The sequence below is a fragment of the Hakea prostrata genome, chromosome 3, assembly GCF_041222555.1.
Source record: "Hakea prostrata isolate BN-2017 chromosome 3, UWA_Hpros_2, whole genome shotgun sequence".
Lineage (NCBI taxonomy): Eukaryota > Viridiplantae > Streptophyta > Magnoliopsida > Proteales > Proteaceae > Hakea > Hakea prostrata.
This window is the reverse complement of record NC_142602.1, coordinates 11,540,804-11,565,707: the sequence shown is the minus strand read 5'-3', so window position 1 is coordinate 11,565,707 and position 24,904 is coordinate 11,540,804. Positions and strand designations below refer to the sequence as shown.

The 24,904-nt window shown below is 41.1% G+C and overlaps 1 protein-coding gene across 2 annotated transcripts in view; it reads right to left on the bottom strand.

Annotated features, from left to right (window-relative positions):
- Positions 1 to 13,097, bottom strand: part of EMB2738 (GTP-binding family protein) — an 83,453-nt gene extending 70,356 nt beyond the window's left edge. The window contains exons 1-4 of one of the 2 annotated variants that reach the window (XM_089148995.1): positions 12,647 to 13,097; positions 5,407 to 5,474; positions 4,253 to 4,336; positions 3,774 to 4,067 (exon numbers count right to left, since the gene is read on the bottom strand). In XM_089148995.1, coding sequence (XP_089005121.1) covers positions 3,774 to 4,067; positions 4,253 to 4,336; positions 5,407 to 5,474; positions 12,647 to 13,061 — 861 coding nt within the window. In that variant the 5' untranslated portion in view covers positions 13,062 to 13,097. The remainder of the gene's footprint in view (positions 1 to 3,773; positions 4,068 to 4,252; positions 4,337 to 5,406; positions 5,475 to 12,646) is intronic. The other variant, XM_089148994.1, reaches the window with a different exon arrangement.
- Between the last annotated feature and the right edge of the window lie 11,807 nt (positions 13,098 to 24,904).

The window sequence follows — 24,904 nt, the reverse complement described above, 5'->3', positions numbered from 1 at the left end:
TTCTGACCCAGAATAGAGAGTCGGAACTGTATGATGTATCCAGACTTGGCCTAAGTAGCATAAAGGAATCCACTTATTCACTAACAGAAAAAAGAAGAAAAAAAATGAAGGGAGCAGGTGGAATTACATATACTTTGCCTAAAAGATTAATGATGACAATGTTTGCACCTTGTGGTAATCATCTTGTACACCCCCTCACTTTTTTGAGGAACAATAATGGCACATTAGGAATCGCCTGTTAAGTGACTCATCCAATGCTTGCTGCCGGTCCAAAGCACAGGTAAAGGAGGGGAGTTGGTGTGTGAAGCCAGCAGCCAAAACCATGGGAAAACCCACCCTTTGTCATGGATTCTACAACATTGCATGATAAACACTATGTTAGGGTGTTCCACGACAGAATAAGCATTGTGCTACACTATAGCCTATGTGTAGTGATATATGGGCAAGAGTTAGCTAGGGTGTCACTAGATTTTTATTTGCTGCAACAGTTGCAGCAAGCAGCAAGCCGTTGCAACCACAACACGTGTACAGAAATCCAACAATTGTGGAAGAAAAAGTGGGGAATTAAGCATAAATACAATTTTTTTATTTTACCAAAACCCACCTAATATTTTCAAATTTCCGCCAAAAAAAATTCCCTAGGTTCATCCGATTCAGCTGAACTCAATTAAGGGTTTTTCCATGTTGATCTCCCCCTTTCTTTCCCTTCTAATTCTTGCACCCATCCCTTCATCTCTCTCTCTCAAAATTGGAGTTTGGTGCCGAACATGCACCACAAGGTGTGCCAGAAGTGACTAGTGAACTTGACTCCTCTATCAAACATTATGGTGACGGGAAGGCAATGGTACTTGAAGACATTATGAAAGAATAACTTTGCCACCACTGAAGCATCAGATATCCTCAAGCACAAGATGAAGTGGGCCATTTTTTAGAGGCGACCTATTATCACAACGATAGAATCATTGCCTCTCGAGGTCCTGGATAAGCCTAACACAAAGTACATGCTAAGGTCCTGCCATAGGGAGTAGGGAATGGGTAAAGGAGTATAGAGACCTGTGTTCTGCTTGTGCTGTTTTGCAGATTGAGGCGCAATACTGGAAAATGATACGCGTACATCTCTCTACAAACCAAGCCAATAAAATCGGTCCTCTACTAATGGAATGGTCTTATCTCGACAAGGTGATCGGCAGCTCCGCCACTATGCAACTCCCAAATCAAATGATCTCTCAATGAAGTTCTAGGGATACTTACTCTATAACCTCTAAACAGAAACCTAGCTCACAGGGTATAATCAGGGTGTGGCCCGAGCGGGTCACTACTAAGTGAAGATTCCCCCCATAATCAATGCAAGCATGATACTCCCTTCATCTACTCAAACCCAACAAGTTGGCACTCAGGCTGTGCAATAGGGACTTCAGACGAATATAGGCTTGCTGTAGCAAGGCATTCTCTCAAACTATAGGCATCGGCAGCTTTGTTATCCGTTCAGACCACAGGCTACACACACGAGCAACAGATTTGGCATCCAGAAGTTCAGGATGGGTGCAGTTTAATTAAAAAGCCAAACATCAGCCATCATTCCAATAGCACTTCCTCTATATAGCAGCCTAACTCAGCAGGTTGACATAGACAACCATGGCCGTGAGAAGCCTATGACTAATGGTCTTACCATTAATGCAATCTCATGCCACCAGCCCACTGTTAATGCTATCCTCATTACCACTATGCTGGCCCTATCATCTCCTCACTTAACATGAGCAAGGCCATCTTTGACCACAGCATCACCTCATCAAGCAAAAGGAAAGGAAACTACCGATACCTAGCCATGCATGCCAATGGGACATGTCATATTTATATCAAAACACAGGCACTTGCAATCCATACTTACATTTTATCCTATTGCAATACTAAAGCTTTAGGATTCAAAGGAGCACTACTGAGTCCAAATTGGCACTCTCTCTTCTCTCCTGTAGTGATCCAACCACTAGTGGATTGCTCCTGATAGTTTCCAGATGCAACGACTCCTATGAACCTCATTGCAAACTTGGCGCATCTAATGATAATGAATTTTAAGGCATACATTAGTTTCAGAGGTTAGTCAGCAAAGTTTTACATCTCCCTTCCACCTTGTCAGATATATCCCTTGTTGTCAATGTGATTAGTCTGTTTACCATAATGCCCAATCAAGCCCATTGGGTGCAACATGCCGTATTAATGATGGACGGAATAGAGAAGAAAGAAGGATAAAGAAGAAGAGGGAAAGAAGTGAAATCTTAGAAGAATTAGTTAGACTTAAAAAATGGGAAGAAGGAGAACAACACTCGTAAGAAGAAGAGAAGAGGGGGGAGAGAGAGAGAGAGAGAGAGAGAGAGAGAGAGAAGGGGCTGCAAACATACAATGCTAAAGCTTCAATTCATCTTTTTTTTTTTTGCTTCCAAAAATCTTGCTTTTTATTGAAATGTAAAGGCCAATTTATAGCTTGACTAAAGCTTTATAAGAAATAGACACTTAATAAACTGAAAATAGAAACTAATACCTAGTAACTAGAGAAAATAGAATCTTTTGGAAATAGAAATTCATTAAAATTAAAAACTACCAAAATAGAAACTAAACTAAGGTCCTAAATCTCCCAAGAATAAAATCTTCATGCAATCTGATTTTGGGCCCCCACCCCCCAAAAATCCTCTACGAAATATTCCTAATACCTAATAATAGGCTGTGACACCATTCACGTGAACAGTGACCTGAACACTATTTTGGCCTTCATTCTTCATGTCTTGTCCCAGTGAAATAGTCCACATTGATTAGTCAAAATTGTGAAGCAACGGGACCTTCTAGTTGGACCAGCTGGCTGTGGCTGGTTTAAGGTGGCGTTCAATGTTGGTTCGAATTGGTTCCTAGCTGGTTGTCCTGCATCACGTATAGAGAGGTATCTTAAGAGAGTGCTCCAGGGAAAGATCTGATTCATCACTGTCATGGTCACACCAATATTGTTGATCATTCTGATGCAGAATGGTTGCTGCTGATGTTCTCCTTGACTTCTCTTCTTTCTTTCTTATGATCAGGCGATGAGTCAGTTTCTGTTATTTTTCAAAAGGCTAACTGACCTAGAGGCCAGATCTGCATTGTAGCCGCACAACACTTGTTCAGCTATGACATCAGCAAGGTCTTTAGCAGAACTTGGATACTGATATCACATGATAAGTCCCAGTAAGCAAGAAAGCTCTCTTCTAGGTGAGATGCAAAAGTCAAAATATCTCAAGCGAACCTAAGCTATTCATTGGACATATCCCAGGAGGATAACCATCATACGACTTATATATAAAAGGCACATCTAGTGCATAAGGCTCCTCCTAGTGAGGTCTAGGGAGGGTCATTATGCGCACAGACTTACCCCTGCCTCAGGGAAAAGCTGTTTCCCTATAGTAACCCACAACCCCTAAGTTGCAATAAAGCAGCATTGTTGTTGTGTCAAGGACCTCCCTGTCACATAACTATATAGTTAGAGAGGGGGGAAAAATTAAAAGGGAGTACAGTAGGTAAGCATTATGCTGACGCTGTTCTGTTTTGGTGTTCTACAAGTAGATAGGACAAAGATCAACTGGGTAATCTCACTATGGGAGACATGCTACACGGATTAGTGATATATGGGAATGCATACACCCTGCTATGTATTTTGTCATCCTTTCTCTATACTTGTGAAAGAAACAAAAAGAGATACTTCCTGCTATAAATCACAATAGAGGTCATCATGGTGGTAATTCTGGACATACCTGACCATCAACCAGGAATATGATAGCAGACGCTTCTTCTACAGCTGCAGTAGCTTGTCTCTCTATCATTGAGGGCATTCTAGCGACAGCTGCCTCCCTTGAGGCAAGTGTTATCCCTTCCATCCCAATAGTTTTTGTAATAGCCAATTCTTCCATAACATCAGCCTGAGATTTTGAAACAGTGATAACACCTCCAGTATCTACCACCATGAATTCATGTACACCCCAAAAGGCTCTACCATACAACCGGTCTCTAGTTACACCAGGTTCATCCACCACTATAGCTTTAGAACCCTGCAATTTTCAGAAGTAAAACAAATTATAAAAAGAGAAGCCAACTTTTAAACCACAGAAAGTGAGGGAGGGACACACCGCATACACAGAAAGAAGTCAACACTCTTGTCAATCAACCTAGTAAAATGAAGTACATATTTAATTGAGGAACAAGTGCTGAAAGACTCAGTTGCAAAAACTAATACCCCCACAAGACGATTGAATAATGCTGACTTGCCAACATTTGGCCTTCCAACAATTGTGACCCTTGGAAGAAGATGGTCAGGGATCTGCAAAATAGCAAATGGAACCACATAACTTTAAGTTGAAGTCTAATCCCTTTCATATACAAAGAGACACTTTAATAATAAATAAGCATCTAGAACCATGATGTGCTAAAGGTGCACTTTTAAGTGCAGCATGAGTTGATAGATACAATGGTTGACACATTTCTGCACTGTGAACTGCAGCCACAATCTGGGGTTATTATGTGAATTTATTTGGTGCAGAGATTGTCCCTCCTTACCAAGAAAAGATGATTTGTGCCAATTGGCCTTCCCTCCTATACCAAAGGCATTGCCATGGAGATTGATACCTCATGGCATTACTTGGGGTGTATTTGAGGAGAAAGATGAAGATTTGTTGACAAGTTCAGAAACTGGCTTCCTATGATTGTCACACCAATGTGTCAACTATTAGAACCAAGCTTGAACCAGGTTTTGACTTTTACGAGATGTATGGAGACACACAAGATACACAAATAACACTTCTTCTAGGTTGTTTCAATTGCAAATGCGATCCACTTGGGTTTTGGCTTAGGGGGGAAAAACTGAACATGAAGGGATTTCTTCCATTAACCTATGACTTTTGGGTTTCAGTGGACTGTTTGCCAAGTTTATCATCCCGAGTCAGTTCTGTGCTGGTCTGTATTAATACAATACAGTTCCATAAATAACTTTCAATTTTATTTATTGGTCGTATATCAACTAAACATAGCCCCGATAGTATAACAATTGTTGCAGTTGATACGAAGCAAGACCTCACCATGGCTACCATTCATCGTAATTTTTACTTCTTTTTTTCCTTAGCTTGGAGGAGGACAACTACCTATCTAGAGAATGATAATCTTCTATCAAAAAGACGATTCAAAATTACAAAAGAACTCCCTTCCTCCTCCCCACAACTTTATATTTTCTTTCATGTCAAGAGTTTGACTCCATACCCACTTATCAGCACTTAACGTAGACTCTTCTTCTAGTACTAATCATCAGAAGGCATAAAACTGCATAATTAGTAATACAAATCATGTGACTGATAAAATAGACGAAGAACGTTGAAACAAAACTAAAAGTTCACTCACCTTGATGCTGGAATTTTTTTGTCTCCTCTTCTTTCGACCAGTTTCCTTCCCATCACTTGTCTCATCTTCTGGAAACAACAAAAATTAAATATGCCAAATTCAATGAAGCTTACCTTGCAACAACTTTAGTAAACAACTCAGAAGAAAAAACCTTAAACATAATGAAACAGTGAACAGAGAAACTATGGAGAATGGAATTCTGTGCATGTATAACAATTAAGAAGTCAGTAAAGTACGTGAAGAACCATCATAGAGTCTCACATGTATCATGAATCCATATAGATCCAACAAAGACAAACAGGGAGAATTCTGTGAGATAAAAGCATCAATTATCCCAAGCAAACCTCTACGATTTGATAATTATCCAGCAGGTTGATGCAACCCAGGGTCTAGCTTAGCCTTCCAGGACCCTCTTTAATTAGAACCAGCAAATAAGTGTGCTATCGAAGTGTTAGGATTTTATTTATGGGTTGGTTTGGGTATGTTTTGAGAGGATAGGAAACTTATGGGATGCCTAAAATAACTATGGGTTCTTTTATGGGATGGTTTTGGGGAAGGAAGTGGATAATATATTGTGTATCTTGGTTTTGGGAGGTTTTGGAAAAGGTGTAGGGTTTCAACAAAATTAATATGGGCTGGTGGATTGAAATAAGCATTCTCTAATGGGTGGAACTTTGGAGAGGAAGCAATTCCAATGGGATAGGATACTCATGCTACAAGATGACCTAAGGTTGGTAGGAAAAAAGATGGGATGAATCAGGGTTAATATAGGTATAGTTTGTGTCACATCCCCCCAGCCGGTACCCTAACTGCAATACTTGGAGGTGTGATCCACAGCCCCGAAGATCAAGTTTCAACAATCATCCTCCCACACAACACAATAGTATAATCATGATCAATAAATAATCATTGTATTAATGAAATTAAATGAATAATCAAATAATGGATCTCAGAAGGATCTCAAAACAATATCAAAGTGCGGAAAAATGATACCAATATAATCATAGTAAAAGAGTATACAGAAGTAAACTCTAATAGTCAAAGTGCGGAAAAATAGGCAACTAAAGTATTACAACTGAAGGAAATAAAGAAGACTATCAAACTAATCTATGTCTTCTAATGGTTCTTCCTCTCCTATTTTTGCCTTCTTCTCCTTGGGCTTGTATTCTTGTAATTGGGGATTCATATCAAGCTCGTACTCCCATCGAGGAGCAAGGCAATGTTTATCACTATTGATTGGTGCAGTGATAGTACTCCATACTGGTACTCGAGTCACACCACGGGCTACTATCATCTCCCATTGTTTCCTCAGTTGCATAATATATGGAAGGTCCTCTAAACAGGGACTCGAGATCTCTTCTTCACCTGCAAAGTCATCTAAACAGACATTGTCCCCGAAGGGTGAACTCAAAAGAACTCAACAAGTAGTTCAAATACAAATAACAATTACAATCAATTCAGGAACAAAACACGATGCAATATGATATGAGACAATATGCAAGTATATAACTAACTCTAACAGATGCTAGTCTCTAATGGCAGACACACATTAAAATAGAACATCATACTCCTCTGAGCGGTCTCAGTCACTCTCCCTCACGGCTCTTAAGCACATCTTTTGGATTCTCCGCAGTAGTTAGGTCGAGGCATCCCTCTCGGACTATCACCATGGCTGGGGTTTAGGTCACCACTCTCTCTCTCTCCACCATTGGTATGAGTGCTGGCAAGTGTCAAGGTTATACCTAGCCCAGTGCAAGTCATCTACTGAGTCACATCAACTTAGCGTCAGATACTTCCCTTCTTTGCCTCTCGCAATCCATTCATGTACCTTTTCCCCTAAACTCATCATATCCTATGGCTCCAACGAACCGAACTACGGACTGTTAACCCTATTGGTCATCCACATATAATAAAAGGGAAGCTCTCATGTCCTCTCACAGGTTGTCTACCAGTCTTGAGCGCCCATTAGCCTAGGCTTATTATGATGCGACCCTACTAATGAATGGCCCCCACAATGTGATTGTGTCCTCTCAAGAGTTGGCCACCGGTCTTGAGCGCCCACAATCCCCATTGCTGCCATGGGTCACTTGGCCTCAATACACACGCCAAAAGGGTGAGATATGACTGGGTTTCTTAACCAAACGCTTTTAGACAATCCTATATATAACATACAATAATCATGGAAAGTGCCGAGAGGCATCATAAGAAAGCGTCCCATACCACCTCCACTAATGTCCCATCACAGAAACACTCAATTGACATTCCCCATTCCACAATCACAACCTAAGCAATCACATTACAATATGATTTCCAAACATATCATCATATCATAACTCATTCACATATTTATCAAATATGCATAACATCATTACTAATAATATTATGAAATTATAGAAGCATATCTATTATGATTAAGTCCTAAAACAGTAACATAGAACATGCATTCAAGTCCTATTACAAAATAAGAAAGTAAGTTAGGTTATTGTAAGTGAACATCCTCACCTTGTTGTCAACTTGAAACCATTGATAAGTATACCAAAAGATGAATTCAAACTTGCCCAAGAAGTCCAAAGAACACGATGATTTAATGTTAGAAACAAACCCTAAAAGTTCGAAGATGAAAAGAGGGCAATTCAAGGCATTCTACTATCAGCAGTACCCTTTGGTCGCCTTGGTTTGGTCACCGAGGCTGCCAAGCCAATAGACCAAGGCTTGTTGAATGGACAGAAAAAAACCTGAAATCGATCGGAAACTCATCATTTAGGTTCCAAAACACTCCGAAATTAATTAAAAAACTTTGAAATAATAGTAGGTCACTATCTAGTATGATCTAGGCATCAATAATGGCCAAAGGAATGAAGACCTAACGAGTTCTATATTAGGTTTCATCCGAAATCAAACCGCAGATTTACTAATAGATTAGAGAGAATGGAGATTCACTCTAAGACTAAAAAATAATAGAATAAGGTCTAAAAACATCATAGAATATGATCTAAGATGGGTTGAAAATCAGATTAAACAAAGAGAATAAAAATCACATAGATTTATACTAGGTCTTTACAGAAATCACACCATGAAGTTCATGAAAGAGCTAGACTGAATGGAAATTCACTCTAGAACTAAGAGAATGGAAGAATAGATCATTACAATAGACTCAGACCTTCTTCAAAGTCTCTATGTAGGTAGAAACAATAGAGAAAGTAGAACTAGAGAGAAGAGAGTGACTATTAAACCTTGTAGAAGAAGAATTGTCGGACGGAAAGCTTCACGGATGCTTGAAAATCTTCTTTCACCTTGGAGAGAGTTCTCTAGAGTGTCTCTGACATTCTCTCATGGCCTTATAACACAATGACACGATTTAGAACGAAAAATACTTCATAGCGCTTCAAAATCCTAATTTCCCAAAAGTGACAATTCTACCCCGGGACTAGTTGGTCGCCTAGGTTGGTTGCCTGGGGCGACCAAGGGAGGCTGCCAACTATCCCCTTTTTGGTCAAAAATTCATTTTGGTATTCCGAAAGCTCCAACTTCCTCTTGGGTCCTTTTCCAAGTTATAAAAGGGTCTTCCTAGTTTTCTGGGACCTTCCACTTGTGTCATTCTTGTACTCTTGGTCCATCTACCAAGTCCATCATCATTCAAGTTAGATCTTCTTCCGAAATCCGACAAGGTTTCTATCTTAGCATCATCTCCATCTACTTCCATTGATTCTAAGTCACAACCTATAGGTTCAATTCGAATGGCCACAGTTGCCTTCTTCCTGCACTTTAAGTGTTCGGACCTACAATATAGATTTTCGGGTTAGGTTTGTGAAGGATTTCACAATTTGAGAAAACCAAACTTACCCGAGAAGCCTGCGGTGGAGTCTTGGGATATAGTTTAGGTGTGGTTCTGGGGTGATCTGGAGAAAGTGAGGAATAATTCGACAAGAGAAAGATCCCTAGGTGAGATGGATTAAGGTTTAACAATTAAGGAAAAGGGTGGGAAAGGTTTAGGAGGTCTACAATTAAGGGAAAAGGAAAAGGAAGCTTGCAATTGGAAAATTGGGCATGACTTGGACAAATCTTGAATCTTCTTCTTCTTGATCTTTTCTATCTTTTTCTTCTTCTTCTTCTTCTTTCTTTTCTGTCTTTCTCTTTCTCTTCTCTCTTCTTTCTCTTCTCTCTTCTTTCTCTTCTCTCTTCTTTCCTTTCTTTCTTTCTTCTTTCCCTTCTCTCTTCTTTCCTTTCTTTCTTTCTTCTTTCTCCTCTCTTATATTTTCTTTTCTTTCTTTCTTTCTTCTCTCTTTTCTATTCTTTTCTTTTCTTCCTAGGGAAGGAGGGGCTGCTGCAAGAAGGGAGGACAAGAGGGAGGGGAGGGTGCTGCCGCAAGGCTGGGGAGGGTGCAATGGCAAGGAGTGGGCTGGGGGAGGCTTGCAAGTGGGAGGGGAGGGGTTCTTGATGGATTGCAGGTAGGGAAGTGGTGGGGGAGGGACTGTATTTACTTGGGAATCAATGTGGGACCGCTGGACCTTCAAGTTGTATGCTGGAATGATTGTAATTGACTGCTGAGAGCTTGCACAAGAATCACTCTTCAACCCAAGCCGCAGGGTTTCCTCCACACAGCCTAAGCCTCTGATTTTTCTTAAACTCTCTAGCATGGTTGTCAAAGCGTCCATCTAGGCGGCAAAGCAGTTTTTCAACCTCTTAATTGACGCCTAATCTGCAAAGGAACTTCAAAGCCCAAAGTGACATAGAACTTATTTTTTGCTCCGAGGGCCCTGCCCCCACACCCCCGCCGAGGCGGCCTCCCCGAACCCCAGCCCGCTCACCGGGGAGCGGGACCCCCATGCCCGTCAGTAACAGAATGTGAAGCATAAGCCATTATCAACATCAAGAATCAACGAATCAATAAATGCCTAGGCGGATGCTTTGACAACCATGGTTTGATGAGATTAACTTATGTTTGTGTTCTTTTTTTGAATAATTTTTCATAATTATGATTCTTGAATGTTTGTTTTTTTGGATGAATGTGGCTGTTGAGTATTTGTTTAGCTTATTATAAAAAGTAGTTGTATTGAAAAATAGTTTAAAAGTAGTTGTATTGAAAAATTTTGACCCAACCTCTTTGGTTGCCTAGGCCACTTTGTCGCCTAATCACCTAGCCCCAATCGCTTTGGTCGCCTTGCTGCTTTGACGACCATGCTCTCTAGACTGATTTTAGTTTGAACTCCATGGCCTATTTATAGCCTTACAACCTAAGTAATTTGACCAAGACTCAAACTAGGGAACCTTATCCATAAAAAGACTCACTTTACAAAGACTTAACTATTCAAATAAGAAAGGAATCAAATTACTAACTCTGAGGAGGAGTCCTACTTGAGATTTGGACTTGAACTCAAAGTCTTGCATAGACTAGGACTCTGTCACAATTCACAAAATACAAGCCCAAATAAAAATAAATAAAGAGATCCATGACCCTTGGATCAAGGGGGTTCCAACCAAACCCTACGTAAGACATAGGAGGTCTGGCAAAATCACCAAAATAAACCCTAGGATATTCGGCCTACTTTAAAGGAGGCCTATTGGATCTGGTTTTTTAGGTCCAATTACAGGGGGAACCAACCTTGGTTACATCACTGGTGTAGGTAGACTTTCCAGAGTACTTAATGGACTTCATCTATTCCAAAAAGATTCTCTCTTAGGTGTTCTCTTTCAGTTTCATAATGTTGGTCCATTGAGGCAATCTAGGTGAGGAATCTTTCCACAATCCAGATAATACTCTAGTTTAATCATATCTGAAATTTTATTTCTAACTAAATGGACAGGCCAAATGAATGGGGGTGAGTATTGAAAAAGCCAAAAAGAACTTCATTGCAATGGCTTTTAATTCTTTAGGAATAGCCCTTAAAATGAGTATTATCTAAACAATACAGAGTTGGGTTTTCTCCAATCTAGTTGATCTGTGCAACTCTAAGCCAAATTGAAGACCGTCAAACAAATTGGGGGTTAGTATTCGAAAATTTCTGTTAGTTGTGATAATTAATACTTTAGGAAGATCCCTCTTAATGCCTCTTCTTCTCTTCTCTTTTTTTTTTTCCCCCTCCCTTCCAAACAGTCACTATTTGAGGCAGAGGGGATGAATTAGTTGGTTTTCTGTGAACCAGCTGATTTGTTTAATCCCACTTAGCAGAATTGAGAGCAGTCATCATGGAAGTGGAGACTTGTTCCTTGTATAGATGGTCATATGATGGTAATGGACATTGCCCCCCTGATGAAGGCACTGAGTTCTCCTTGGGCCATCTGTGGAGGTATATCCTATCTAGTCACCTCTGTCAGTAGAAAATATTTCTTCTAGATGGAGGACAAGAAAAACTACATGGATAATGAACTAGAAAAATGTACACTTCTGTATTGGGATAGAAATTGAAGAAATTACTGCTGCAGATATCTTTCTTGATGCCGTACACTAGTTCCAAGCAGTGTTTCCTATTTCTTACTATTTTTTAAAGAAAAAAAGGGTAGTGCACCAGGCTCCTTTCACTACAGGATCAAGGGAGGGCCCTAATGTCCAGCCATAACCTACAGCTTTACCACTAGTTGCGATGGAGCAATCTTACCATTGCACCGAGCTCTGCCTCTAATAATTTTGATTACCATATTCAAAGTCAGTTATTAAATAACAGAAAAAAATTTAAGGCCTACAACTAATAAGTGCACGCTTTAGAGTGGGGCTCCAGTAGAAGGCTTATTAAAAGATCATTTGAGTTCAATCGACTGTGTTTCTTCCCTCTATATGTCAAATGCATCGCATGTGTAGATGGATGAGGACAAACTGCCTCATCAATGTAAAGAACTCTCTAGGGAGACTCAAGTCATCAAAAAGAAAAACTTGAAATGTTTCTAACAATACAACATAAAAAACCAAATTTTCAATGTTTAATTAATCAAGACAGAAGGTTCGTAACGCCTCTCTGCCAGGTAAAGGGCGGAAGACGTACATTTGGCCATTCAAATTCTGTGAGGAACCCAAAACTTTCAGAACCTACTGAAACAAGTTTCACTAACTTTTAGTATAATATTTATTTCAAGTCATACGACTCTCTCGAATTTAGCATGTCTTATATTTCTCCAGTAGCATCAAACGCTTATAGTCGTATAAGGAAATCAATGGCGACTATCATCAAGTGAAAATTGTGAACATGGTATAGCTCTATGAAAAATAAACAAAATAAAAGCTGACAGTCCTTTCGATGTAACCTACCAATTCTGAGTTCACGATGTAGAGAGACAGAATACTCTCTAACGGCATCTTGGGCTTCCTCTTCCATTGCTTCGGCATCAAGTGAATCAGAATCAACAGCTTCCTCACCGCCGGCACTATTATAATCAGTTTCTACTTCTTCATCGTCTTCTTCCTTTCTGGGGATAAATTCCGTTCCAGATGAAGGGAAAAGGCATTTCGGATGGTTCCAGAACCGTTTAAGCTCAGCTTTCTTCACCCAAAAGAAGGGATTTGAAAATAAATCGAAAGAAGCAGACGATAAAGAGTGTAAAGATGATTTTCCGTAGATAATAGCAGGAGAAAAAAGTGCGCGAGACTTCTTCGGAACTCTAGAAATGGTTGAAAATCTCTCACATAGAATGGAAGCAGATGAGCAGAGCTCGAGAGCCGCCATTGTGAAGCCGTTCCAGCGACAACGGATTTCCGCGCGTTTTATCTTTTCTTTTCGGTAACCCCGCGCTTTTTTTCTATTCTTTTTTTTTTTTTTTTTTTTTTTTTTTTTTTTTTTACGAAAAGAAAATATTCAAATTACTGGTGGCTGTTGTTACAAATACATCTTATGTCAGAGAGGTTTGTCTCTCTTTCATTAAACGGGGTGGAGTTAGTTTAGTTTTCTAGAGGGTGAAATCAGATATTACAAATTATAATGTTCTTTCTGCTTTCAAAAAGGTAAGCGATTGGTTGGACTTAATTCAATGGCCATATGCTGTTGTCTAGGAATATGGATTGGAATTCATCTTTGCAGTACCAAATTACTTTGACATCTACACCTAGGTCCTTTGCCTTGTCCAAGCCTTTTATGATTCCTAGTGCAATTGCTTCCTTCATTGTCCTTGCTATTTGATGCGTCCAAAATTTGCTCAGCCCTTAGATCTCCTGTGGATGACCTGCAAAAACGAACGTCAGATGTAGCCCGACCGCTGTGGTCGGGAGTCCACCTCCGAAGGCTAAGTCAGTTGATGAACTGATCATAAACGGCTATGCTTGAGCACAGAGCTAAAGAATGAATACTGAGAATACGATTCAGATTGTATCTGTCACACCCCATCCGCCGGTCTCAGTTACCCGCCCGACAACCCGTGGGAATGATCCGTCACAAGATCCAAGGTTTTAATCTATCAACAATATTTAATACAAATAAAGATAATCAAGAGCAAAACTGTTCAATAAATGAATTAAAGGAATTACAGGAGTCCAAATACTCCAATAACAATAATAAATGAAAGAATAACGAATAAAACGAATATGAGTTCAGCGGAAGTAATCAAAAGAGTTTATATCAATTTCTTTCCAGTTTCCTTTTCTAATGCTATAAACTTAGACTCAAGTTTATCAAGATGAGGAGTCCTCCAGTTCTTCTCTAATCTCTGAGCGAACTGCCTAACCACCTTTTGTCTCTGACCATCAATAGGTGCGATAAGCGCACTCCATGCACCCGCAGGAGCTCCCGCACAGGCTATCTCCATTTCCCACTGACGGTGCCACATCCTCTTCATACGGGATGGTTCCTTCATAGGAAACCAGCCCATCTTCAGATATAATTCCTTCTTCTGTACAGGCTATTAAACACACGAAGAATAAAGGAATGAGTTCTAGAGAACTCAGTAAAAAACAATCATAAATCCCATCAATTATCCAATAAAGCAATAATGCATAATGATATGAATGAATGCAAAGTATGAATGATACTATGATTTCTAACTATGCAAGTCTCTAACTGCTGACATGCTTTAAGATATACACCAGCCTTCCTCTGGGTACGTCTAATCACTTTGATTTGGCAAAGACTGGTTACCTCTGTAGGGATCCTGGGCAAAAGGGAAAGTCCACACCTGGCTCACAAACCATGGCTAGGGTTAAGTCAACACTCTCTTACCACGACCATTGGTAATGAGTACTGACGCATGTCGGGGTTTCTAATCCAATGCAAGGTCATACTGGTTACATGTCTACATGAAGTCCGAATACATCCCCTATGGCACCAACCAACTCGGTTCAATATCCTTCGCAACCTAGGAATGAGAATCCTCACGGACTGGCTACCGCTGTTGGACTCCACTCCTTAACACTATAGTCATCCACATATTATTGGGGCGGATGCTCTCATGACTCCTCACGACACCTGTGAAACCCAGCCCTAACCTAACCTTGACCTTGACCCGGTAACCCGGTTGTTTTTAGGTCCAAAGACCCAGAGTAAAGAAAGAAGCCAACTATGGGCCATCTCAGTAGAAGACCTGGTGTTTGACTCTGAACCCATAGATGTTGTTGATGGAGTTCCATACTTGGATGTCTGTGTAGATTTGGAAAGGAAGCTGCAGTTGTCTGAAGATGAGATTAGTTGAAGGACTTGGAGTATTATCTGACTTGGTTTGAAGGTATTTATTCACACTTGACATGTTACTTGATGTGTATGCAAAAGCCCATAAGGTTTAAAGCCCATTTGATCCTCCAAATCCCTGATTATTCCTTACTGTCTGCCTTGGTCGACTGACTGGTCGAGTGGGCCACTCGACCAAAGGAAGGTGAAATCCGAGAAATTGTAATTCTAGGGTTTTTCACTCTTATTTAAACCCTACTTCATATTTCTTTGTTACGGCTGCCTCCTAAACACTTTGTGAACGTGAGAACACCTCTCCGAAACTCTCTCTGGTGATTTCGAAGATTCCTCTCTGAGATCTGAAGCCTCTCTTCTCTATTCTTACAATTCAAGGTTAGTATCTCTTTTGAATTATTAATTTTCTTTTCTTGATCTTGTTCTTGATTGAGATCAGGAAGTTGATGCTGCATCCTTGCAACCATCCCTTCGTGATCTCCTTCGTTTCTTTGAGATCTATGATCATCATCATGATCTCAACCCTAGCCGAAGATTTTCTTGAAACCCTAACCCTTGCTTGAGTTCTGGAAACTCTTGGTAACCTCCCATGCGAGGGAAACCTCATGGGTAATATTTCTAGTAACCTAAACTATAATTTCTATGATTTTCTTATTGCTTTTGGCCAATTATTTATTTTTCTTTCATTCTGTGATCTCAACCTTTTTATGGGAACCATAAGGTTGAAACCCTAATTTCTTGGGTTAGATCAAGAACCCAAATTTTCCCCATGACTTGATGTTTTTATCTTACTATATGATCCTAATATACCTTAGGAAGTTCCCCTTCGAATTTCAGATCAATTCGAATTCAAACGAGGAAGTAATGGCCAAAGCAGTCTGTACAATTCCATACTGACTTGCTTAGTCGACTCATTGGTCGAGTGGGGCACTCGACCAAGCACTCAACCAAAGGAGTCAGTAGCTTCGTTTTTCGCCCGATTTGATTCGTTTGCTCTCTGATCTTTTAGGCATCTTTCCTAATGTTGTATCTATGATTGTTAGGAGTCTATTTGCTAAGTTTGGAGTTGCTCTCTTTGATTTTTGGATCATATTCTTCGATAATCAGGTAAGGACAGTTGATTCCTTAACTACATAGGTTGCTTGTTCTCTGGTTTCTACTTCACGAAACTATGATTTTACATACTTTTATTGTATTTTAATTCTGATCTCCTACTGTGAGAACAGTAGCACTTGTTTATGTTATCCTTTTTATTATTCATGTTATATGAGTTAATTATTACTGCTTAATCTGATTTTGCTTTTACATTCTCTTGTATATGATGAACTGTTGGTTGTGTATGTCATGACTGATCTGAGAATGTGTTTGCCTAGGTATGGTTTGGGATTGGGGAGTGTCCTTTTGACGCTTCTGTCCTTGGACATCGGAGGGAATAGTATGGGATGTTCTCCGAAGATGCCCATCGACGCTTTCCCGAATCATTGGTTGTCATACCTAGGGTTGTCTAGCAGTGTTTGGCTAGGATGACCCTTGTTATATCAGACCCGATTCGGAAGGGTATTGAGACCGAACGACCCGTGGTAGCGAATGTGATTCACGGGCGCTCAAGATCGGTAACCAACCCGTGAGAGGACGGGAATCATATTGTGGGGACCATTTATTGGAGGGTTGCATATGGCTAGACTTGGGCTCATGGGCGCTCAAGACCGGTAACCAACCCGTGAGAGGACATGAGAGCTTCCCATTTACCATATGTGGATAACCAATAGGGTCGATGAGTCCGTAGTCCGAGTTGGTCGGTGCCATAGGATACGCTGACTCTAGTGTGAAGGATACGGAATCGAGTTGGTCGGTGCCATAGGGAAAGTATCCGGATCTGACATGATATAACTAACTAGATGACTTACATTGGGCTAGGCTTTTCCCTGACATGCGCCGGTACTTATGCCAAATGGTTGTGAGAGAGTATGTTGACTAAATCCCCTACCATGGTTTGATGAGGACTTTACCCAATTACCCGGCAGACCCAAGATGCCAGGATGGCTGAGGGGGAGTGAGTGACCTACCCAAAGAAGTACGGTGCTATGACTTAAAGCATGTCTACCATAGAGACCAGCATACATAGAGTTTAGATGCATTCATACTTTATCTGTTCCATATTGCATTGCATCATGTTATGTTTTGCCACATGTTATCAATGATGTTATGGATTAACTTGCCTTACTGAGTTTCTTCGAAACTCATTCCTTTTTGTACATTTTCTTGTTAGATTATCCTGCAGGTACAGAGTATTATGACGAGCAGTACAATGAAGCACAAGCCGATGAAGCGTATTACATGCAAGGTGCTGGCGACGATCAAGCTTACTCTGATGATCCCTCGGCGGATCAAGCTGCGTACTACCTTTGAAGGCAGCGTAGAGTTAGAACAAATCCGTTGGATTGATGAAGTCCACACTTATGAAGACGTCATCTATAAACTTGAAGACTCATATTCTTAGTTTATTTATTAGTACATTGGTTTCAGTTGTATTTCATTTTAAACTTTCATTCTACGTTCCGCTATGTTTGTGAAGTGAGTTTCCGCCTCACTTTACTTATCTTGATATCTTCGGATATCTGGTATCTTTTCCGCACTCTGATTATATCATTTATTCTTTCTTGAGTTAAATATTTTGTTTATAATGTTTAAACCTTGATTATTTCTTGTTTATGATTATGTTATTGTATATGTGGGAGGATGATTTCCTCGATACTTGATCTTCGGGGCTGTGGATCACACTCCCGGGTATGCCAGTTAGGGTACCGGCTAGGGGGATGTGACAACACCCGATCCGTTCCTTGGACGTCCATGAGCCCAACCCTAACATATGCAACCCTACCATTTACATGACTAACAGTGGACCAACATCATATCACTGTCATCACGGGTCACTCGGTTTCAATCCCCCTACCGAAAGGGTAGTAGCATATAGGTTACCTAACCATGCAATTCTAGACTCTACCTAAGAATGTCATCAAGCAGTCATGACAGTCCTGGAGACATTAGCAGGCATGTGTCCCATTCCACAGCCTTCTGATATCCCAAGCTAAGATATCCCAAAGGAATACCTCATCCATCAAAACCATATACTACCGTCATCATTCATAACAATCATAATCAACAAAGTATATATGTAAACAAGACAAACAACAGTAATATAACATGATTAATATATAAAACATAACTACAGCAATATATATAATGAAAGACTAATGCTAACAGACACTGGACTAGCATGTTCAAGTATATTCATAAGATTAAGATTGACTGTCCTTACCTGCATATAAGTAAATTGTCCGTAAAAGGAGATCCGTTAACTATTACAAGACTTTCTTTTCAAACAGAGTATACCTAAACACAGGGTTACAATATTATATAAGTTAATTGAATCAAAGTGAATCAGAACCAAAAGTCATTTGGTCACTGTTTACCAGCCGGTCGCTCGGGCCGGTCGCATAGGTTGAGCGACCGCCACTAGTGACCGCCCCAAAAACAGAGAGTTTCAATCCGAAACTTAGGCTTCTGATCACTCGTTTTCAATCCGGATTTCGAGTAATCATGGACTAAATCTCAAATCTAACACTCCTATAGCCAATGGGTGAAAGAAAACCTAACAATTCTTGTCCCAACCCCCCGGGGGGGGGCCCTGGGGGGGGGGGGGGGGGGGGCCCCCGGGCAAGGAGGAAGGGGGGGGGGGGGCCCCCCCCCCCCCAAACACGGTAACATAATCATGAACAGTAATAATCAATGGTAAAAACAATTAATACTAAGTATCATGAATAAGATAAGATTAAATAAATCAGAGTGCGGAAGACCATAACAGTAAAGTATGAACATAATCATAAAGGTGAGAGAAGGTATGATAACCACTCTCTCAGAGCAGCGGAAAAGAAGTGTGATAACGTTAATTACATGTCCAAGTATCAAAAGATAATCCCAAAGATAAGTTAGTTACAAGACCAAAGGTTCCATAAATACACCAGAGAAATGGGGCACTAAGCTAGGGTTTCTTCTATACTAATGGTAGTCTCCTCAACAGTACGGATGAAGTAAACCCAACGCTGCCGCTCCCTCACAACTGTGGGGCTAACCCTGGTGCGGATAGTAATCTTCCTCGGCTCCAATATACGGATCCTCACCGACGCCACTACCCGGAGGGTAGTGTGTGGAATCATAGTCTGCCTCAAAGGAGGTGCCATCGTAGTCCTCGGTACCTGGAATATAATCTAAAAACATTTGCACAAAAAGGAATGAGTTCGAAGAACTCAGCAAGAAGGCGATTATTCCATAATTAGAAATCATACACATTCAGAACATAGTATAATGCAATGCGATATGGAACATATGATGCAAATATGAGTCTAACTCTATGAATGCTAGTCTCTAGGGTAGACATGCTTTAAGTCATAGCACCATACTTCTTTGGGTCGTCAGTCACTCTCTCATTTCCATATCTTGGGAATGCCTGGGGAAGATCGGTAAAGTCACCAAAAAAACTGTGGTAAGGGGATCGGTCACCGCTCTCTCACATCACCATTTGGTCAAGTACTGGCGCATGTCACAGTAAAGCCTAGCCCAATGCAAGTCATCTACTCAGTTGGTCAAGTCAGATTCAGATACGTCCATTCCTTGCCCCCGGCGATCCTTTCCGGTATCCTTCACACTAGAGTCAGCTAAATCCCAGATTCCGGACTCATCAACCCTATTGGTCATCCACATATAGTAAACGGGAAGCTCTCACGTCCTCTCACGGATTGGTTACCGGTCTTGAGCGCCCGTGAACCCAAGTCTATCCATATGCAACTCTACCAATAAATGGCCCCTTTCAGGTATCCGTAGCATGGTTTATGTCCCCTACCGGATTGGTTACCGGCCTAGAGCGCCCATCCAACCATACACTACCACGGGTTGTTCGGTCTCAATGCCCTTCCGATTCGGGTCTGACACGACAAGGATAAACCTAGCCAACCAACTAGACAGTCCTATGTATGTCATCCAATAACCCGGGAGAGTGTCGATAGGCACCATCAAAGAACATCCCATACTATTCCCTCCGATGCCTAAGGACAGAAGTGTCAATAGAGCACTCCCCAATCCCAAGTCAATACATAAGCAATCACATATTCAAGTTCATCATCTTTCATGCATCCAATACATCTTATCATAAAAGTTAAAACATGATATTGAAATGAATCATCATAGACATAAGTAAACAAGAATAATAATGTAATCATGACAAGAGTATAAAGATGTCAATACTACTATTCTAACACATATATAACAGTCTTATAAAGATTTAAAAGTAGTCAAAAGGTTCCATTCATAAACAAGAACATAAATCATAAGTTGGTGATCTATATGTTTATGGAGATAACCATCCTTACCTTGGGTTGGACTGATGATGAATTGAGAGTACCAAGAAATAGTCCAAAATAATTGTTAAGGCCCTAAACAAACATCAATAATAAGTTAGAGAAGGAATTAAGAAGATTGGATATCAATTGGATCAAAACTAGCCAAGGTTGCTATCAGCAACAACTTTGGTCGATGGTTTTGGTCGATGGTATCCACCAAAAGGATCGACCAAAATTTCCTTCGGGACAAAATGATGGATTTTGGGTGTTTTCATCCTAACTTGGTTTTCCGGTGTTCGGATCAATCTGAAACTTGGGGAAACACTTAACAACAGTAGTAGGACACTATAAGTCAAGAAAATTACCCAATCCAATGGTCCAAACAAAAAGCCCCAATTTGAGATAACAAGTTCAAGTGATAAACATCATGGCATGAGTTGGAATTGATTGCATTGATGAGGAATGGCATGTAATAGTTAGAGGAACTAATAGAAATTCGATTGGAATCATATAGAAGTGATAAACATGAACATAGCATGCCCTACAACTCAGTTTGGTACAAAGTGACATGATGTTAATAGAAGAATAGAGGAATACATAAGCTAGGCATGAGGTGGAGGCATAACATCAATGGATGGCTAAGAAGATCATAGGTTAATCATGTGTAGACACTTGGAGTGGTGGTTGCAAGGTTGCAGCACCATTTCCAATGTCTCACCAGCAAGAAAGGAAAAGAAAAGAGTAGAAAATGGTAGGGTAGAGAGTGGAGTGGTGATTCATACCTTAGTGTGGAAGAAGTAGACAAGAATCAATAGTAAACAATGAGTTTTTGATGAGGTGCCCTTCACATTAGCCAAGGAGGTGCCTTGGGAAGCTCTCCCCACGATTTCAGGTGAGAAAAATGATTGCACAAGGCTCAAGGCTCGAGGTCATAATAAATAGAATAGGAATATTCCATGGAATCTTAAACTTGGCAGACTGGGAAACTTTGGTCGATGGTATCGACCAAAAGGATTGACCAAAATATTTCTCAGCAGAAAAACAGGTTTAGTTCAGCAACTTCAAGTAGGGATTTGAAAGGCTATACAAGGTCAATTTGAGTGAGGTTTTCTTCCACAATTCAATCAAGAAGTCTAGTTTCGGGGAATACCTTCGGATTGTGCACAGGAGGTCAATAGGTACATTAACGAGATTAATCTTCTCCGATACGCAGACTTTCCTTAAACACTGATAATGCATTTTAGCAAGGGGTATCATCATCAATGTCCATAGGCTCAGTCTCCGAATCATGATCATCAATCAGAATGGTCCATAGGTCTCTTCTACCACCGCTTTAGGTCTTCGGACCTGAATACAACAGTGGATCCGGGTTAGGGTCAGGGTTAGAATAGGGCTGGATATTACAATTACCATCATTGGGTTACCCAGAACTCTCCCCTTGATTGGATTATCCTTTCCACGAAAGCAGGGTTTCGTTTTCGGATGATCCATCTCAAGTAGATTGGAAAGAGAGTTACCACTGAATAAAAAGGGTAACTACCATGATGAGGGGATGGGTTAACACTAAATTGAAAGACACAGGAGATAAAGGATGAAAGGTGAATCCATTACCTCAATTCAGAACACCAGAAACAAGGAAGGACTGATCTCCAGGTCACTGCCAGCACTTCAAATCCACTTTCGGAACTTCCCCGCAGCCGTCTAACCTCCAAAAATGCTAACCACGAATAAAATATTCGTAAGTAGGTCGAGGGTTACCTTTTATAGAAGTGAGGAGGGAAAAATAGGGCAAAACCTCGAAAACAGACCGGGCGGTCGCTCCAGGCGGTCGCTTGGTTTGATCGACCGCCACTAGCAACCGCCCCCATGTATTTTGCCATACAAGGGTGCTTTTGCTAGGGTGTTGATATCCGAGTACTACCTAGCCCTAAAGAAGAGATGGGGGAGATCTTACCTTCATTCTGGACATCTCCGAACAACACAAGTCTTCCAGAAGACCAACTACCAAGCAAGGCAGGCTCTTCAGACAAAGGATCCAGATTCATGGGTTCAGAGTATGGATCATGGACTTTTATTCGGACGCTCCACAAATTTACCCGACTAGACCTTCGGATTCTCAGACCTGCAATACGGATCTCGGGTTAGAAATACGGGGGTTGTTACAGTATCTATCTACCTTGTGGGCAGGTGATGTCTTATATAGTGTGTACCTTCGAATCTTCTTCGTTGGATGTATTTGAGCCTTCTTCGGATAGCCGCCAGATTGTAACGAATAGATCCGTTCGTGGTTGGGCTAATAGATAACTCCTTTGATAATATGAACGTTATATGTAATTATCCATATAATAACGATCAGTATCTTCCGCAAGTGTTGTTAACCGTCTCCTTGACGATTCGTCCACTCCGATTATCATGGATTCGGGCGTGCCTGTTGACTGAGTCAGTTTACTTCCTCAGCAAGCTATCTTTTGAACCCAGCCTGCCTCGGAAGCGAGTCAATTTCTTTCGTCCCGACCGGGGTCGAGGGGCAAACCCGGTTCGATTATATTTTCTCTGTATCACGAGCCCCCCAGACCAAGCGCACGGGCAATTCCGAGGGCTTGGTTTTGAACTTGCCTTATCTGTTGAAAGAGGGCTTTGCATAATCCTCAGCTTATTAAATGTTGAATCGCATTTAATGCGGTTGTATTGCTTTTTCCTCGTGCATCGTGAATGTCTCCACTTTCTATGGGGGTGACGCCACACATCCTCTGCAGCCAAAATCATCATTGCTCACGAAATCGAAACGACGGTTTCTGCATCGCTTGTTTTTATTCGTGAGTTCAAACTTTCGAAATGTCTTCAAATCATGATCGTTGATGTAGAATCCATATCGATCGCACACGTCCTCGATCTTCTGTGTGAGTGCTTAAAAGCGGTTCATTGTCTTCGTAGGTTTCATTCTCTTTGTCTGGAATTTTGAAACTTCGTCATCTTCTTTGCACTCGAACAATCTTCTCGCTTTTAAGCCTTCTACCTCGGTGAATCAGTAAGTTTACTACCTCCTTCGTGCCTTTACTTTCGTCTCCGATTTCTTTTTGTTAAAAACCACAACCAGACCTTTACAGTGATGGGAGGTGGTAGGGTTTCTTCTGAAATTCCTTTTGAACATAGCGTTGGTAAGGGCGACTCTGGTGATGAGGCCTTTGCTTCGTCCCTCCCGAAAGTCCAGATAGTGACACTACTCTTTGGCGTGACTTCGAAGAAGTTAGCCAACAGAAAAGAGCAGAAGAAAGTGCTAAGGCTCCTTCTGCGCTTCCTGAGTCTGGACCATCCAGAACTCCAAAGGCGACTGCCAAATCTTCTGGGTAGTCCACACAACCTATCAAGTCCACTGATGAACCATGTTCTGTTCCTTCCTCTTTTACTGAGGAGAACCTTCCTTCAGCCATCGAACGCTTCGACTTTCCTTCTTCATACCATCTTAGAGCTCCTACTCCTGATGAGAGGGTTAATTCGATCTTTAATGGCGAATTTTCCTTGTATATAGATACTCTGGAAAGCGGGGTTCGCTTTCCCTTCTTCAATATTTTTTTTTTTTGCCATTTTAAATCATTGGGAGATTTGTCCTGGCATGCTCCTTCCCAATAGCTGGCATCTCATCGTCGGCTTTCTGGGTTTATATTTCGAACTTGGCATCACACCTTCTCTTCCTCTTTTTATACATTTTCATGTTCTGTTTCTTTCTCACCCTCCGAGTTAGGTTGTTCTTTCCAAGTGCAACAAGGTTGAGCTTGACTGGTCGGGCAGCATTCTTGCCAGGGGAACCTGTCCTTCCAATCATAAGGGGTGGTGCAAGCGGTATTACTTCTGTCGAGCGCCTCAATCAGACCTTAACTTCCCGACCACCTGGAAACTGTTCACTTCATATTCTGAGGGCAACCGGGTCCCTCCACTATCCAAGGCAGATAGAGCAGCTGTCAGGAAAATCAAGTCAATTCCATGGTATCAAGAGATACATGGTTATGAGATGGAATACACCCCCATTCTTCAATATTGGGGGCTAGCTCAATGTGAGCTTTCTAACTGTCACGTTTCATCTTTCTTGAGTATACTGCAGCCTTATTCAACTTTCTAACTTTTGTCCTTCTTTGCAGTGCCTCCAAGAATTAACCTAGACAACCTTCGGGTTAAGGCTGCCAAGGCCGTTGTGATTGTAGAGCAACGGTCTCCTCGGGCGCTGACTGCAGACCAGGTGGCCTCTATGCCTCCTCCAGACCCTTCCTACAAGGGTATAAGAAACTTGAGGCCAATAGGTGGCATCTTGATGCTTCTGCCCCAAAGAAATCCAAAAAGAACAAAGATTCTGAGGAGGTCTTCGTTCCTCATTGGTCATTGGTGGTGTCGGACCGGGTCACGCAGGACCATGAGAAGATTGCCGAGTGGAGCTCTCTCGGCCTGATGCTGGCTGATCACCAAGCCTTTGAAACCCTGCAAGATGACTCTCTTGTTCATCTCTCCACAAGG